This window comes from Scyliorhinus canicula, chromosome 12 (assembly GCF_902713615.1).
Source record: "Scyliorhinus canicula chromosome 12, sScyCan1.1, whole genome shotgun sequence".
NCBI lineage: Eukaryota > Metazoa > Chordata > Chondrichthyes > Carcharhiniformes > Scyliorhinidae > Scyliorhinus > Scyliorhinus canicula.
In genome coordinates, this window is record NC_052157.1 from 121,527,060 (window position 1) to 121,543,908 (window position 16,849).

At 46.4% G+C, this 16,849-nt stretch overlaps 1 protein-coding gene across 2 annotated transcripts in view; it reads right to left on the reverse strand.

Annotated features, from left to right (window-relative positions):
- Window positions 1–16,849, reverse strand: part of mtmr4 (myotubularin related protein 4) — a 198,281-nt gene that overhangs the window by 112,030 nt on the left and 69,402 nt on the right. For both annotated transcript variants that reach the window (XM_038813960.1, XM_038813962.1), the window contains exon 2: window positions 13,607–13,679. In XM_038813960.1, coding sequence (XP_038669888.1) covers window positions 13,607–13,621 — 15 coding nt within the window. In that variant the 5' untranslated portion in view covers window positions 13,622–13,679. The remainder of the gene's footprint in view (window positions 1–13,606; window positions 13,680–16,849) is intronic.

Genomic DNA, 16,849 nt, shown 5'->3' on the forward strand with positions numbered 1-16,849 from the left:
CTCGGTTCGATTGATGCGTTGGTGGCCAGTGAATTGGCGAAAAAGCAGTATTAACCTTAGAAAAGATGAAACCTTTCCCCAAAAGCGTAAACCATCTGATCCTCAGTCTTCCTGAACTTCTAGATCTTTGTTAACTATATGCATAACTTTGCCAGCAGCAAGTATGGAATGCTCATGTTACCCATTTTTGTATCCCATGTGCAGTACTTTACTTTTTTTAGTATTAGACTTCAGTTGGCATTGTTCTGACCATCTACAGATTTTTTCTTGTTCATTACATAATTTCTGCCCCATCCAGTTTTAATGCACTTGCTCGTTTATAACTTATATTATTGTCAACTAGTTTTGAGAAGTAATACAACTGTTTATGGATATTTTTCTGATTACTTCTGGGAAACTGATTTATGTCACAAGTAGGCTTACATTAACACTGCAATGAAGTTACTGAGAAAATCCCAAGTCGCCACATTCCAGCGCCTATTCAGGTACACAGAGGGAGAATTCAGAATGTGCAAATTACCTAACAGCATGTCTTTCACGACTTGTGGGAGGAAACAGGAGCACCTGGAGGAAACCCACAGTCACGGGGAGAATGTGCAGACTCGGCACAGACAGTGACCCAAGCCGGGAATCGACCCTGGGACCCTGACGTTGTGAAGCAACAGTGCTAACCACTGTGCTACCTTGCCGCCCATTGTAGGTGTTATTCTTTGTGGTAACCTTGAAGCATTGAATCAAAACGCAATCATACATTACCATTACCAGTTCTGAGTCTGGGGCCTCACCACTATTAAAAATTGAATGGGAGTGGAAGTAGAGTAAAACGGCATTTAAGCACAATCAAAATTGGGAGCGGGAGCAAGCCAAACCTCAATATTCAAAAACAAGTAATGAAAAACACTTAATTAAAAACAAATAAATTTGCAAATAGATTTATACTGTTCAGAAATGTGTTTGGAGCATGCAAAGAGCGAACTAAGGAAAGTCATATTTGTATTTAGCTACCTGTTTGTGGCTTGTCTAATGCATGATCAGTGTCTGGAAGGGACCAGCTGTATGTGTGCAAGATCGCATTAGTGATCAGGCAGAAATGTATCAGTTTCCAATCGCACTCAATGCTTGGGAAATTGGAAACTATTCACTCATTATCAATCAGGAAATGGAGATGGAAATGTTGCATAGTCACTTTGATAGTTTTATTACATCACTGATGCACAATAGATAACGTTTTGGGTTTTAATCAATTACAACAAAGAGAAACATGCATTATCTTTACTCTAGAATAATCTGGACCTACATATACATGTGGTAAACATTTTAACGTTGATTGTGCACAGATTCCTATCCATAGCAGGTGCATGGAACATACTGCTATGGGGAATGTGTACAGTAAATAAAGACTACATACTACAAGCGCCCACTATTTCTATACTTACATTGAATGACTTGGTTAGTCGTGAATATTGTCTGAGTGAACTTTAAGTGGTGCAGTCATTTATTTATAGCCAGGTGGTTTGGTGATATTTGCTAAGTCATTGGTATTCATTTCTTTCCTCCGAAACTGTTAGCTTCAGACATATATTTAACCATAGTACATATTTCATTCTCTTGCTATATGGCTAACAGCCATATGCAGTATAAGTGATCTGATCACCTTGCTGGATGACAGTGAAACCTTTTTGGAACATAGCTTTAATGCCTCTAATCTAATGTCCAAGCCGAATTGACCATTTAATTTGTGCAATTTAGCCATTTTACCATTCTGTGAATGTGGTGACTCGCTTTTTTCTCCTTGAGAGTACCAAGGAAAATACCATTAATTCCATATTTATTGTGTGCAATTATATGCAGGCGGTGTTCATTCAGTTTAATCCCTATAAACAGATGAAGACTAAAATATGGTTGTTAGGTTAGGAGGTGTATGCTTGTAACATGTAACTTTATAAATTAATATAGAAGTCTGTAAAACCTGGCTTCTGTTCTATCCTTCACCAACTAGCTTTCTGGAATGGAATATGGCTGTTCCCAGCGTTTAGTAAATGATAACTTCTAAAGGCAAGAAATTTGAGGGATGTAGACAGCCAAATCCAATGGGTAGGGTATCAAAGAGACCGAACAGTACAACTGCTCGCACCCTCATTGGGGAAGCAGGCTAGTTCTCTATCCAATAGGCAGACAGGCCAATTCCATCATTGATCCGAGCCACAGAGGCCTCTTCCATCAAACATTTAGAGCCACAGCAGATTACTGATATTCGCCTCCAAAATATGCCGTTTCATGCCATTGCTGAACCAGGGAGGGACATTTCCCCAGACTTGGTCACCTAAGCAGTATTATGTGGTAACAATTAAGTGGATTTGACCTATCGAGTTACTAAACTTGGATATTGCTTGGGAAAAGGGATGGCTCAGTGAGTTCAGGGAGCATAGGTATATTTTGGGAACAGGAGATAGCTTCAGATAAAACAATGTGTTTAGTTATTAATATAATTAAGTCTCATATAGTATATTAGTTTTTGTGTTGCGTGTTTTTTTCCCTTCTTTTACTTTAATAGTCTTTATTCATTGTTTACAGAACGACTGGATTGGTTCCTCACTGGGATATACATTGTTTCTCACATTATTCCAAACAAATATACACCTCTAAGAACCTTTTGTTCTAAGTTATCCTTCGGGATTTTGAGGCACTCTCGCAGGTAACATCAGCAGGGTTATTAACAGAAGGATATAGTTGATGTGGTCCACCTGAGTACAAACAACATAGATAGGACTAGGAAAGGGGTGCTGTTTAGGGATTATGAGCAGCTATGGGCTCTTAAAAGCAAAAGCATTCTGGATTACTATCTGAGCCACGAGCGAATTGACAAACAACAAGTAAGATTCACGTTTAAAGTGGGACAGAAATGGATTTCAGTTCATGGGCAACAGTATGAATACTTGGGAAGTGAGAGCTGTACCACTGGGAAGGTCTTCACCTGCCTCGTGCTAGGACCGGTATTCCATCAAGATAACTCACTCGGGCAGTACAGAAGGTTTCATACTAAATAGCGGGGGCAAAGAAGCACATGAGGGGAGATGTGGTAAAATAAAGAGAAAGGGCAAGGCACCTTTGTAGCTATATGAATATGCAGGTTAGGTGGATTGGACATGCTAAATTGCCCATTCAGTGTCCAAAGATGTGTAGGTTAGGTGGGTTGTGGAGACAGGGAAGGGGATTGGGCCTGGGTGGGGTGTTCTTTCATAGGTCACTGAAGACTCGAAGGGCTGAATGGCCTCCTTCTGCACTGTAAGGATTCTATGACCAATGAATGAGTGCGGCAGCAAGGGACACAGCTTATCTGCTGCTGCACTCTCAAGTTCATAAAATCAGGGTTTGTAATAATTGCGAGACAAAAGGCGCTGCATCTAAATGTACGCAGCACACATAACAAATGGAGGAATTGATAGTACAAATACAAATAAATATGCATCACGGCGCCGAGGACCCGGGTTCGAACCTGGCCCTGGGTCACTGACCTTGTGGAGTTTGCACATTAAGGGAATGAGAAAGCCGGCTAAAAATAAGAAAAACATAATACTAAGAGTTTCTGAATGTATTGTAAAAGAAAAGAGTAGCCAACGTGAACACTTCCTTTCGAAGGCGAGACTGGGGAATTAATAATGGGAAACAAGGAAATGGTGGAAATTTTGGAGAGTTATTTTGTGTCTGTCAACACTGCAGAAGACACAAAAACATACAAGAATACTTGAAAATCAAGAGGTAAAAGGGAGGAACTTAAAAAGAATTACAGTCACTAGGAAAAAGATATGAGGAATAGTATTAGAATTAAAGGTTGACAAGTCCCCTGGACCAATGGCTTTCATCGCAGAGCCTTAAAAGAAGCGAGCTGCATTGTTTATGATCTTTCAAAATTCCCTAGATTCTCGAAAAGTTCCAACAGATTGGAAGATTGTTAATGCAACACCTGTATTTAAGAATGGAGGGAGACAGAAAGCAAGAAACAGTAGGCCAGTTAGCCTCATTTCTGTCACAGGGATTATTAAAGGAGGTAATGGCAGGACATTTAGAAAACCATAATCAGGTAAAGGCAACATGGTTTTGTGAAAGGGAAATCATACTTTTTTTAAAATAAGTTTAGAGTACCCAATTATTTTTTCCAATTAAGGGGCAATTTTAGTGCAGCCAATCCACCTACCCTGCACATCTTTGGGTTGTGGGGATGGAACCCACGCAAACACAGGGAGAATGTGCAAACTCCACACGGACAGTGACCCAGGGCCGGGATTCGAACCCAGGTCCTCAGCGCCGTAGGCAGCAATGCTAACCACTGTGCCACCATGCTGCCCAGAAATCATACTTCATTAATGGATGAAAGTTCCTTGAAGAACGGGCGGCACTGTTGTGTCGAGTTTGCACATTCTCCACGTGTCTGCGTGGGTTTTGCTCCACAGCCCAAAGATGTGTAGGTTAGGTGGATTGGCCATGCTAAATTGCCTCTTAATTGGATAAAAAAATAATTGGGCACTCTAAATTTTATTTTTTTAAAGTTCCTTGAAGAAATAACAAAGTGGATAAAGGGGAACCTATTGATGTGAAGTACTTAGATTTCTAAAAGACATTTGATAAAGTGCCGCATCAAAAGCTATTACAATGCTGTGGAGGAGTAACATCATAGAATTCCTACAGTGCAGAAGGAGGCCATTCGGCCCATCGAGTCTGCACTGACCTTTCGAAAGACTACCTTAGGCTCAATGCCCTATCCTAAGGGGCAATTTTTAGCATGGCCAATCTACCGCATATCTTTGGACTGGATGAGGAAACCGGAGCACCCGGAGGAAACCCATGCAAACATAAGGAGAATTGGGTCACATAAGGTCAGAATCGAACCCAGGCACTGAGAGGCACCAGTCTAACCACTATGCTGCCCATAGCATGGCTAGACGATTGGTTAGCTAACAGGTAGCAGAGAGAAGGGGAAAATGGCTTACTGTTGGGTTGGCAAGCTGTTACCAGTAGGGGCCACTGCTGGGGCCACACCTAATTACAATCTATATCAGTTACTTCAGGGGTGGGCAAACTTTTCCGTGCAAGGGCCACATTCAGAAATTCACAATTCACAAAGGGCCGCATAGTATATTAAGTAAAATAATAATTACTTCACCCGGTTATGATTCTGGGCGCCTCATATAGAACATAGAACAGTACAGCACAGGACAGGCCCTTCGGCCCTCGACGTTGTGCCGAGCAATGATCACCCTGCTCAAGTCAACGTATCCACCCTATACCAGTAAGTAACCCAACAGCCCCCCCCCCCCCCCCCCCCCCCCCCCCCATTAACCTTTAAAAAAAAATTATTTTATTTTTAAATTTTTTTTTTTAATGACTTGGTGGGCCGTAGTTTGCCCACCCCTGAGTTACTTGGATAAAGGGACCAAACGTATGGCAGCTAAACAGATGACACAAACACAGGGAGGAAATTAAGTTGTCAAATGGACATAAAGAGTCTACAAAGGGACATGACCAGGAAGGAGCTGGAGTATGCAGGGGGGGCCGGGTTGGGGGTTTGCCGCCGTGGGGAACGGGCCGAGCGGGGGGGCGCTGGCCTGGGGCGGGCAGGGGACGAGTTATGGCTAGTCGGCAGGGGAGGGGGGTAGGGAGCCCTCTGATCCGGCTGATAACTTGGAATGTGAGGGGGCTGAATGGGCCGGTCAAACGGGCCCGGGTGTTTACGCACCTGAAGGGGCTGAAGGCAAACGTGGCTATGCTCCAGGAGACGCACCTGAAGGTGGCAGACCAGGTTAGACTGAGGAAGGGCTGGGTAGGCCAGGTGTTTCATTCGAGGCTGGATGCAAAATCGGGGGGTGGCGATTCTGGTGGGAAAAAGGGTGTCGTTTGAGGCGTCAAAAGTGGTGGCTGACAGTGGAGGGAGGTATGTGATGGTGAGCGGCAAGTTGCAAGGGGAGCGGGTGGTGCTGGTGAATGTCTATGCCCCAAATTGGGACGATGCGGGTTTTATGCGGCGCATGCTGGGCCGCATCCGGATCTAGAGACGGGGGGCCTGATACTGGGGGGACTTTAACACGGTGCTGGATCCACCATTGGATCGATCCATGTCCAGGACGGGCAGGAGGCCCCAGCGGCTAAGGTGTTGAGGGGGTTTATGGACCAGATGGGAGGGGTGGATCCTTGGAGGTTCGCGAGGCCGAGGGCCAGGGAGTATTCATTTTTTTCCCCACGTGCATAAAGCCTATTCCCGGATCGATTTTTTGTCCTGAGCAGGGGGCTGATTTCGAGGGTGAAGGATGCTGAGTATTCAGCCATAGTCATTTCGGACCATGCCCCGCACTGGGTAGACCTTGAGCTGGGGGAGGAGAGGAACCAGCGCCCGCTCTGGCGCCTGAAAGTGGGACTGCGGGAGGATGAGAAGGTGGACGGGCGGGTTCGGTGGTGTATCAAGAGGTACTTAGAGGCCAATGATAATGGGGAGGTCCGGGTGGGGATGGTTTGGGAGGCATTGAAGGCGGTGGTTAGAGGGGAGTTGATTTCCATCCGAGCCCATAGGGAGAGGGGAGAGCAAAGAGAGAGGGAGAGGTTGGTGGGGGAGATGGCGAGGGTGGACAGGCTCCGGAGGAGGGACTGTTGGGGGAGCGATGTAACCTTCAGGCCAAGTTCGACTTGCTGACCACCGGAAAGGTGGAAAGCTCAGTGGAGGAAGGCACAAGGAGTGAGGTACGAATATGGGGAGAAGGCGAGTAGGATGCTGGCGCATCAGCTACGTAAGCGAGAAGCGGCCAGGGAGATTGGTGAAGTGACGGATAGGGGAGGCAATGTGGTGCGAAGGGGGGTGGACATTAATGGGGTCTTCAGGGACTTTTATGGGGAATTGTACCGGTCCGAACCCCCGGTTTGGGGGGGGGGGGGGGGAAGAGAGGAGGATGGGGCGCTTTTTGGATAGCTGAGATTTCCGACGGTGGAGGAGGGACATGTGGAGGGGCTGGGGGCGCCGATTGAGCTGGAAGAGCTGGTCAAAGGGATAGGGCATGCATGCAGTCGGGGAAGGCGCCGGGGCCGGATGGTGTTTCCGGTCGAATTTTACCAAACTGTATGCAGACCTGTTGGGCCCCTGTTGGTTATGACCTTTAACGAGGCAAGGGGGGATGAGGGGGGTTTGCCCTCGACTATGTCACGGGCGCTGATTTCCTTGATCCTTAAACGGTACAAGGACCCCCTACAGTGTGGATCATATAGGCCGATCTCGTTGTTAAATGTGGATGCCAAGCTGTTGGCGAAGATCTTGGCCACAGGATAGAGGACTGTGTGCCGGGGTCATTCACGAGACCAGACGGGGGTTTGTGAGGGAAGGCACGTGAACACCAATATACGTAAGCTTCTGAATGTTATAATGATGCCAACGGTAGAAGGGGAGGCGGAAGATAGTGGTAGCATTAGACGCGGAGAAGGCCTTTGATAGGGTTGAGTGGGGGTATTTGTGGGAGGTGCTGGAAAGGTTATGGTTCGGGGAGGGGTTTGTTAGTTGGGTGAGGTTGCTATATGAGGCCCCGATGGCGAGCGTAGCCACGAAAAGGAGGAGATCGGAGTACTTTCGGTTGTACCGGGGGCGAGGCAGGGGTTGTCCCCTGTCCCTGTTGCTCTTTGCGTTGGCAATTGAGCCCCTGGCCGTGGCGTGAGGTGAGTCGAGGAATTGGAGGGGTCTGGTGCAGGGTTGGGGAGGAGCACCGAGTGTCATTATATGCAGATGACTTGTTACTTTATGTGGCGGACCCAGTGGTGGGAATGCCGGTGGTGATGCAGATCCTTAGGGAGTTGGGGCTTTTCTGGGTACAAGCTCAACCTGGGTAAGAGTGAGCTGTCCGTCGTGCACCCGGGGGATCAAGAGGAGGGATGGTAGGCTCCCGCTGAAAAGGGCGGGGAGGAGCTTTCGGTACCCTGGGAGTCCAGGTGGCTAGGAGCTGGGAGCCCTTCGCAAGCATAACCTCACTAGGCTGGTGGAGCAAATGGAGGAGGAGTTCAAAAGATGGGACATGTTGCCGTTGTCGCTGCGGGCAGGGTGCAGTCCGTCAAGATGACGGTGCTCCCAAAGGTTTTTGTTCCTGTTCCAGTGCCTCCCCATCCTTATCCCGAAGGCCTGTTTTAGGAGGGTCAACGGAGTATTACAGGATTTGTATGGTGCATGGGGACTCCGAGGGCGAGAGGGTGTTTTTGGAACGGGGCAGGGATGGGGGGGGGGCTGGCGTTGCCCAACCTCTGTGGGTACTATTGGGCTGCCAACGCAGCGATGGTGCATAAGTGGGTAATGGACAGGGAAGGGGCAGCATGGAAGAGGATGGAGATGTTGTCCTGTGTGGACACGAGCCTGGAGGCGCTGGTAACGGCGCCGTTGCCGCTCCCTCCAACGAGGTATACCACGAGCCCGGTGGTGGCGGCTACCCTCAAAATCTGGGGGCAATGGAGACGGCATAGGGGGGAGGTGCTGGGCTCGATGGAGTCCCCGATACGGGGGAACCACCGGTTTGTACCAGGGAGCATCGATGGCGGGTTTCTTGGCTGGCACAGGATAGGTATTAGGAGGTTGAGGGACCTGTTTGTGGATGGGAGGTTTGCGAACCTGGGTGAGTTAGAGGGGAAGTTTGGACTCCCCCCGGGGAACATGTTTAGGTACATGCAGGTTAGGGCGTTTGCCAGGCGGCAGGTGGAGGGGTTCCCTCTGCTGCCCCCACATGGGGTATGGGACCGGGTGCTCTCGGGGGCATGGGTTGGAGGAGGGAGGGTTTGGACGTGTACCACGTCATGCAGGAGGTGGATGAGGCCTCGGTGGAGGAGCTGAAGGGTAAATGGGAGGAGGAGCTGGGTGAGGAGATTGAGGGGGGGACGTGGGCGGATGCCCTGGAAAGAGTTAATTCCTCCTCTTCCTGTGCGAGGCTTAGCCTCATACAGTTCAAGGTGCTGCACAGGGCCACATGACTGGACGAGGATGAGTAGGTTTTTCGGGGGCGAAGACAGGTGTGCTAGGTGCTCGGGGAGCCCAGCGAACCACGCCTATATGTTCTGGGCATGCCCAGCGATGGGGGAGTTTTGGAAGGGGGTAGCAAGGACGGTGTCGAGGGTGGTAGGATCCAGGGTCAAGCCAGGCTGGGGACTCGCAATTTTTGGGGTTGCAGTGGAGCCGGGAGTGCAGGAGGCGAAAGAGGCCGGTGTTCTGGCCTTTGCGTCCCTAGTAGCCCGGCGGAGGATCTTGCTTCAATGGAAGGATGCGAGGCCCCCCAGCATGGAGGCCTGGATCAATGATATGGTGGGGTTCATCAAATTGGAGAAGGTGAAATTTGCCCTGAGGGGTTCAGTACAGGGGTTCTTTAGGCGGTGGCAGCCTTTCCTGGACTTCCTGGCAGAACGGTAGGAAAATAGACCGGCGGCAGCAGCAACCGGGGGGAGGGGGTGTTTCGGGGGAAGGGAGGAATGTGTATATGTGTTTATTGAATATGCCGGGTGTTTATCTATTTCTTCTTGCTGTAGTTACTGGGGGGGGGGGGGGGGTTTTGGTGGTTAGTGTGTTTTTCTTTTTGTCGTTGTTAATATTGTTTTCTTGTTATTTTCTGTTTTTGAAAATCTCAATAAAAATTATTTTTTTTTAAAAAGAGTCTACAAAGGGATTTAGATAAGTGAGTGTGCAAAAATGTATCAGACAGGAGGACAACGTGGAAAAATGTGCACTTCTCCACTTTGGCAGGAAGAATCCAAAAGCAGTACATTACTTAAATGATGAGAGGTTGCAGAACTCTTGTGGTACAGAGGGATCTGAGTGTCCTCATAGATAAATCACAAAAAGTTGGTTTGCAGGGCAACAAGTCATGAGGAATGCAAATGGAGGGCAGCACGGTGGCGCAGTGGGTTAGCCCTGCTGCCTCACGGCGCCGAGGTCGCAGGTTCGATCCCGGCTCTGGGTCACTGTCCGTGTGGAGTTTGCACATTCTGTCCGTGTGGAGTTTGCACATTCTCCCCGTGTTTGCATGGGTTTCGCCCCCACAGCCCAAAGATGTGCAGGGTAGGTGAATTGGCCTTGATAAATTGCCCCTTAATTGGAAAAAATGAATTGGGTACTAAGAATTTATTTTTCTTAAATGTTTAAAAAGGAAGGCAAATGGAATGTTGACATTTAGAAGAAACATAAGAATTAGGAACAGGAGTAGGTCATGCAGCCCACTGAGTCTGATTCATCATTCAATATGATCATGATTGGTCTTGGACTTCAAACTCCATTTTGTTTGTCCACGGCGTTTCTCAATCTCATCCCAGATTCCACCTATCGCTAGCCCTCTATCCAACCCTACTGCTCCATCCAGCCTCCAATCCCTCTCCCCCCCCCCCAAACATCAGTATAAATCTCATCTAATTTCCAGTTCTCGCTGGCTGTAATGAAGAGTTATCCAGACTCGAAACGTTAGCGTTCTCCTGCCACAGATGCTGTCAGACCAGCTAAAATTTTCCATCATTTTCTGTTTTCTTTCAGGTTCCAGCATCTGCAGTAATTTGCTTTTAACTCCATTTTCTTGTCTGCGCTCAATATCACTTATCTCCGTGAAACACCGAAAATGTATCTCCCAGCCTTAAATGTATCGAACAATAAAGGATCCACAATTCTCTGGGGTACAGAATTCCAAGGATATACAACCCTTTGTGGACCTTTCTCCTCATCTCCATCCTAAATAATTGGCCATTTATCCTGAGACTACGCTCCGTGTTTTAGATTCGCCGACCAATGGAAACAATCACAAACAAAACAATTGCAAGAGAAATCATAGAATCATAGAATTTACAGTGCAGAAGGAGGCCATTCGGCCCATCAAGTCTGCACTGGCTCTTGGAAAGAGCACTCTACCCAAGCACACACCTCCTTCCTATCCCCATAACCCAGTAACTCCACCCAACACTAAGGGCAATTTTGAACACTAAGAGCAATTTTGCATGGCCAATCCACCTAACCTGTACATCTTTGGACTGCCGGAGGAAACCCACGCACACACAGGGAGAACATTCCGCACAGACAGTGACCCAAGCCGGGAATCAAACCTGGGACCCTGGAGCTGTGAAGTAATTGCGCTAACCACTATGCTACTGTGCTGCGCCTTAATTATCTGGGGTACTGTGTACAATTTGGTCTCCTTACTTAAAGGATATAATTGCACCGGAAGCAGTTCAGACAAGGTCCACTCATCTAGTACTGGAATGAAGAAGGGGTTATCTTCAGAGGAAGTTTGGGCCCATACCCACTGATGTGTAGAAGGATACGAGGTGATTGATAAATACAAGATCCTTAGGGGACTTGACTGAATGAATGCTGAGAGAATGTTTCCCCTTGTGGGGGGAGACTAGAACTAGAGCAGTGTTTTTCAAACTTATTTTCCCGGGACGCACTTTTACCAACCTGCCGACTTTGGGACCCACATTGGTTGACCTTCGCAACCCACGCCGGCCAACCTTCGCGACAAAGGCCACATTTGTTTACCTTGACTGTGAAAGGGGAGGCTGCTCGGTTCTCACGATCTCACTTGAATAAGGTGCAAAGGAGGAGAGGGCAATGCGTATATCAAGTGCTGATTTCAACCTTTTCTTTCTGCCATCTTCATCTTTACGAAAATGAAAAATCCAGCCTTACACATGTAGATCCTCACGAAGGACAAACCCATCCCGCTAGAAATCATCCTTTTTTAAAATAATTTAGAGTATCCAATTAATTTTTTCCAATTCAGGGGCAATTTAGCACGGCCAATCCATCTTCCCAGCACATCTTTGGGTTGTGGGGGAAAAAACACACGCAAACACGGGGAGAATGTGCAAACTCCACACAGACAGTGACCCAGAGCCAGGATCGAACATGGTACCTCGGCGCCGTGAGGCAGCAATGCTAACCACTGCGCCACCATGCTGCCCTCTCCTTTTTTTAAAAATAAATTTAGAGCACCCAATTATTTTTTCCAATTAAGGGGCAATTTAGCATGGCCAATCCACCTACCCTGCACATCTTTGGGTTGTGGGGTAAAACAAAGAGACACGAAGAGAATGTGCAAACTCCACACGGACAGTGACCCGAGGCCAAAATCGAACCTTTGTCCTCAGCCCCATAGGCAGCAGTGCTAACCACTGCACCACCATGCCGCCATCAAGGTATCATATTTATACTGCTTTGCTCCCAAGTTAAGTTTCTTCTTTGTAGGCTTTTAAGCAAAGGCCATGGATCTGTGTGCAGAGCAAACACTGGCACTGCTCTGACCTGGACTCTCCTTAGCAGCTCTGTTGAGCAGATTCTATTGTGAGGTCCTGTCCAATAGGTAAACTGCCTATTTGAGTCTCTGGCCGTCTCTTACTTTGAAGAAAACCATTCATTTTCACGGTTCACTTGCCTTGCTTCCCAGCAGCTTGAAAATGGAAGCAACATTACTCCATGATTTGGTGCTAACGTCAAGCGTGCATGCATGGCGCATGACCTGCTCTCTGCTGCCGCTTCTTTCTGGAAAACTTCATACAGCCAAATTTATTTTCATTTAAAAAGCGACAGAGGCCGCCATTCTCTTTTCTTTGTTTGCAATAAGTATTTTATTAAGGCGGGCAAGCACCAGAGATCACAACAAATAATAAAGAGCATTATTTCAGCTGAATGCAATTTCATTATAATTCACGTCAAAATGCAGAAATGGTAATGTTCTTCATGATAGCAATTTCGAGTTGTGCACAGGAGTTTAATGCTCAAGAAGGTACAACACTAAAGCCTGCATTTCCAAACATTATGCTCTCCTTCGCGAATACCAAAATAAGCTGTACACTTTTCAGGGTTCAGTGTGGCCCAGGGCTTTACCACAACCAACACTCACAGAACAACATAGAACATACAGTGCAGGAGGCCATTCAGCTCATCGAGTCTGCACCGACCCACTTAAGCCCTCACTTCCACCCTCTCCCTGTAACCCAAAAACCCCTCCTAACTTTTTTGGTCACTAAGGGCAATTTATCATGGCCAATCCACCTAACCTGCACATCTTTGGACTGTGGGAGGAAACCGGAGCACTCGGGAGAAACCCACGCAGATACCGGGAGAATGTGCAGACTCCGCACAGATAGTGACTCAGCAGGGAATCGAACCTGGGACCCTGGCGCTGTGAAGCCACAGTGCTATCCACTTGTGCTGCCATGTTGCCCAGGACTCGGGACGTCTCCACACAAACCGGGGCTGAACCCTGAGCCGTGGACATTTAAGTTTCTCTCTCCACCCCCATTGCTGACTCGCCCTCTCCGACAGAGCCGCAGTCATTTTCAAAGGAAAAGACAGGCGCTCCTCCCACAATCGGGACCACCACTGGAAGGGCATGTACGATCGTTCCGCAACACTCCAGACACCCGCCCGCAGGTCGCGACACTGACTTTGAACAACCCAGACTGAAATAGGAAAATTTGGTTCTCCAACAGTTGCTTCTCCCCAGAGAACAATGGAAACTGTTATCACTGAATATGTTCAAGACCGAGTTAGAAAGACCTTTGACTGACAAGAGAGTCGAGGGTTATGGGGACCAAAAACATAAGAGTATGGATAACTTACTGTCTCTGTTCCCATGATCTTAAGTCACCTCAAATCAAGAACGCTGTGGTAGCTTGTTCACTCCTCGTAGCACCTAAGTGAAAAATAAATCAAAGCCATCAACATTTTTTCGACAGCCCTAAAACAGCAATTGGTTTTCAGTACAATTGAAAAAAATCAAATAATGTCCTTCCATTCGAAATAACTGTATTCTTTCCTCACCTATCTCAATTGTAGGTTATTTGTTTTGAAATGCTGATTGCTAGAAGAGGAAAATAAAATGTTTGTATTGAACCACAGAACATGAACCACAGAGCACTAAACAAAGTGGACTGTTGCAACAACGGCAATTAGTCAGAGATGCAAGTGAACAATGTCCAAAGAATTTGAACTGTCCATCTTGGTTTACCTACAGCTTCCTCCCAAGCTCCAGCCCTCATAAACGCAACTCTGCCAAAACACATTAGGTCTAGCACAAAATCCTGCTCACTTATTATCCCTGGTTTTGTAGTTTCCTAGCAAGTCCTTAAATGTATTAACTTCAAAATCCTCATCCAAATTCCCACGCAAGCCCCTCGCCTTCCTTCACTCTGCAACCTTTTCCAGCCCTCCTTGACGACACCTTTTGCGTTTTTTGCGTTTTCATCTTTGGCGGACTGAATCCCCTCCTCAAATCTACTACTTTTGCCACAGCCTTCAAACATCATGTCTCAACTTTTACATTCTACAACTTTTCATACTCTGTTCCTCAGTACATCTCTCCACAATCAAAGCCACATTAAAGATGTTGCACAAATAAATAGCTTGCTGTTGGCTTTGGTACAATATTTTGCCTTGCTTGATCTTTTAAAGTTGTTACACCTGATGTGATACAGTTCTAGGAGTGTAAACAGTGCTTAGCATCTAACCTAAGTGGCCATTAGGTTTGCGAAGTTGTACATCAGAAGCACAGGCACTATACAATACCTCCAAGTTTATAAACTAATTAAACCGCTAGCATTAATAGACAAAGCTGTTTCCCTTCATCTTACAGCAATCGTCGATTATAAATTACAAGCCAGAATCTCAACCTTGAATGACAATGGCATTTAAGATTCCACGGTGTCCCCGGAACAGAAAAAACAGTGTCCCACAGTGAATTTAATCCCAGCTGTGGAGATGACTTTGAATTCTCCCAATCAGAAACATGGGCGAACAGGTTCTGGGGAACAGAGAAATAAATGGAAAATTCTAGGACTCTGAATCATGTTTTAACTCAGCCATTAGTGTCTCCCTTAGCTGAGCTGCTTCAGTCAGCACATCTTGAATGGTTATGAGGTAGATGTGCAGATCACTGGCAGAGTAGTAAGCTTTTAACATATTCAACTATGCAGTGTTTAGTTATCAGATTCAAACAAGTACCAAGAAATAGCTTGGCTAGTGGTAAGAATTTCCCTCCGTGAGAGCTTTTCTGTACACTCAAAGAGTCTCACACTGTCGGCATGCTGCACTCAAATTGGCTGTGGTGGGGAAGAGACTGTTGTCCTTCTCCTTCGGGAATGTGCAAGAATTAGAAAATAATTCCTGGAAAGAGATAGTGGTTTTTCAGGCGGATCCCAAACAGCTCATTGGCACAGGACATGTACACCCCTGGGAACAACCCTTGCAGCACATCATTAAACATCAATGGAAGATATTCAACCCAATGAAAGACACTAGATTGGTCTGCCTGAAACTTGCTGGTTTTCCAGAGCAAAGAGTGTTGCAGACTGGCACTTTTCAAGGTCCAGAACTACATGCTGAGGGACGCACTAAGGCCTTTCAGCCATAGTGTACTAAGCAACTGAAACTTGGTAAAATCCTCTTGGGCTGTATGCTCAACATGTAATGAGCAATTAACTGTAGTGAGTAACATACAGTATTGAAAAAACTGATTTGGTTTGCACTCAATGTCAACTTTGAACAATCATGTGATGTACTTTTATAAATATAATGAAAAATATATATTTTGGAAAAATAAATACGGTCTGTACTTAAACACTACCAACTTTCATTATTTTTCAACAATGCATTACAGCTGTGTTGTTACAATTAATTCCCACAATGAGCATCTTGTTGTTTATCCAAAATCCCGATTTTTACCTGCTCAATATAAACCTTTCTTTAAAACAGAGGCAGGTACAGGTTTCTGCAAAGTACTGCTGATCCTATGAGCACTCTGTCTGTTTAAAGTTCAGCCTCAGATAATAAATATAATTCTGCTTAGTTAGAACTGCTTACACCCAAAAGGCCTCCCTTGTGGGAACTCTGCAGGCTCGGACATTGGTGTAGAGAATGCCACAACCTCATGCTTCCCAACCCCCCCCAAATCTTTGAACTAGCATCTGCATTTGGTCAATCCAGAACTGACTGAACGGTGAGATCAGCAGCAATAAGCTGGCATTACCACATGGCAGTGCATGCGTGTGCACAAGTACAACCATTGTTTAATGTAATCACTAATTTAAAGAAAGAATAGCCTGCAGAGACTGGTCAATTCCTGTGCAGAATTAATAAACACATGCACCAAAATTGATCTAAAACTGTCTAGTGCTTCATATCTGTACTACTGAAGTTTAAATTATTACTTAATTTATTAACCCAGAGATATCTAACTGGAAATTTTAGATCAACATATCTCAAGTAATACTGAAATTAAATAAGACTTTACAACTTTTTAAAATGTTTCTTACTATTCATGTTTTGCAGAGCAGTCAATTTAAATAACATTCTACATTGTCATTCACACCACTTCATCCAACTGCCATCCTCTCCTATACAATGAAACCCATAAGTAATGGATGAAAAGGAACAGTTAAAATGTCGGCACGGTGGCACAGTGGTTAGCACAGCTGCCTCACTGCGCCAGGGACCCTTGCTTGATTTCAGACTTGGGTGACTGTGTGAAGTTTTCACATTTTCCCAATGTCTGCGAGGGTTTCCTCCGGGTGCTCTGGTTTCCTCCCACAGTCCAAAGATGTGCAGGTTAGGTGGATTGGCCATGCTAAATTGCCCTTTAGTGTCCAAAAAGATGTGCAAGTTATGTGCGGTTACAGAGATAGGACGGGGCAGTCGGGTAAATAGGGTGCTCTTTTGGCAAGTCGGTGTAGACGCGATAGGCCAAATGGCCTCTTTCTGCACTGTCTGGATTCTACAGCTGGGGCTGTTTAGCACACTGGGCTAAATCGCTGGCTTTGAAAGCAGACGAAGGTAGGCCAGCAGCACGGTTCGATTCCCATAACAGCC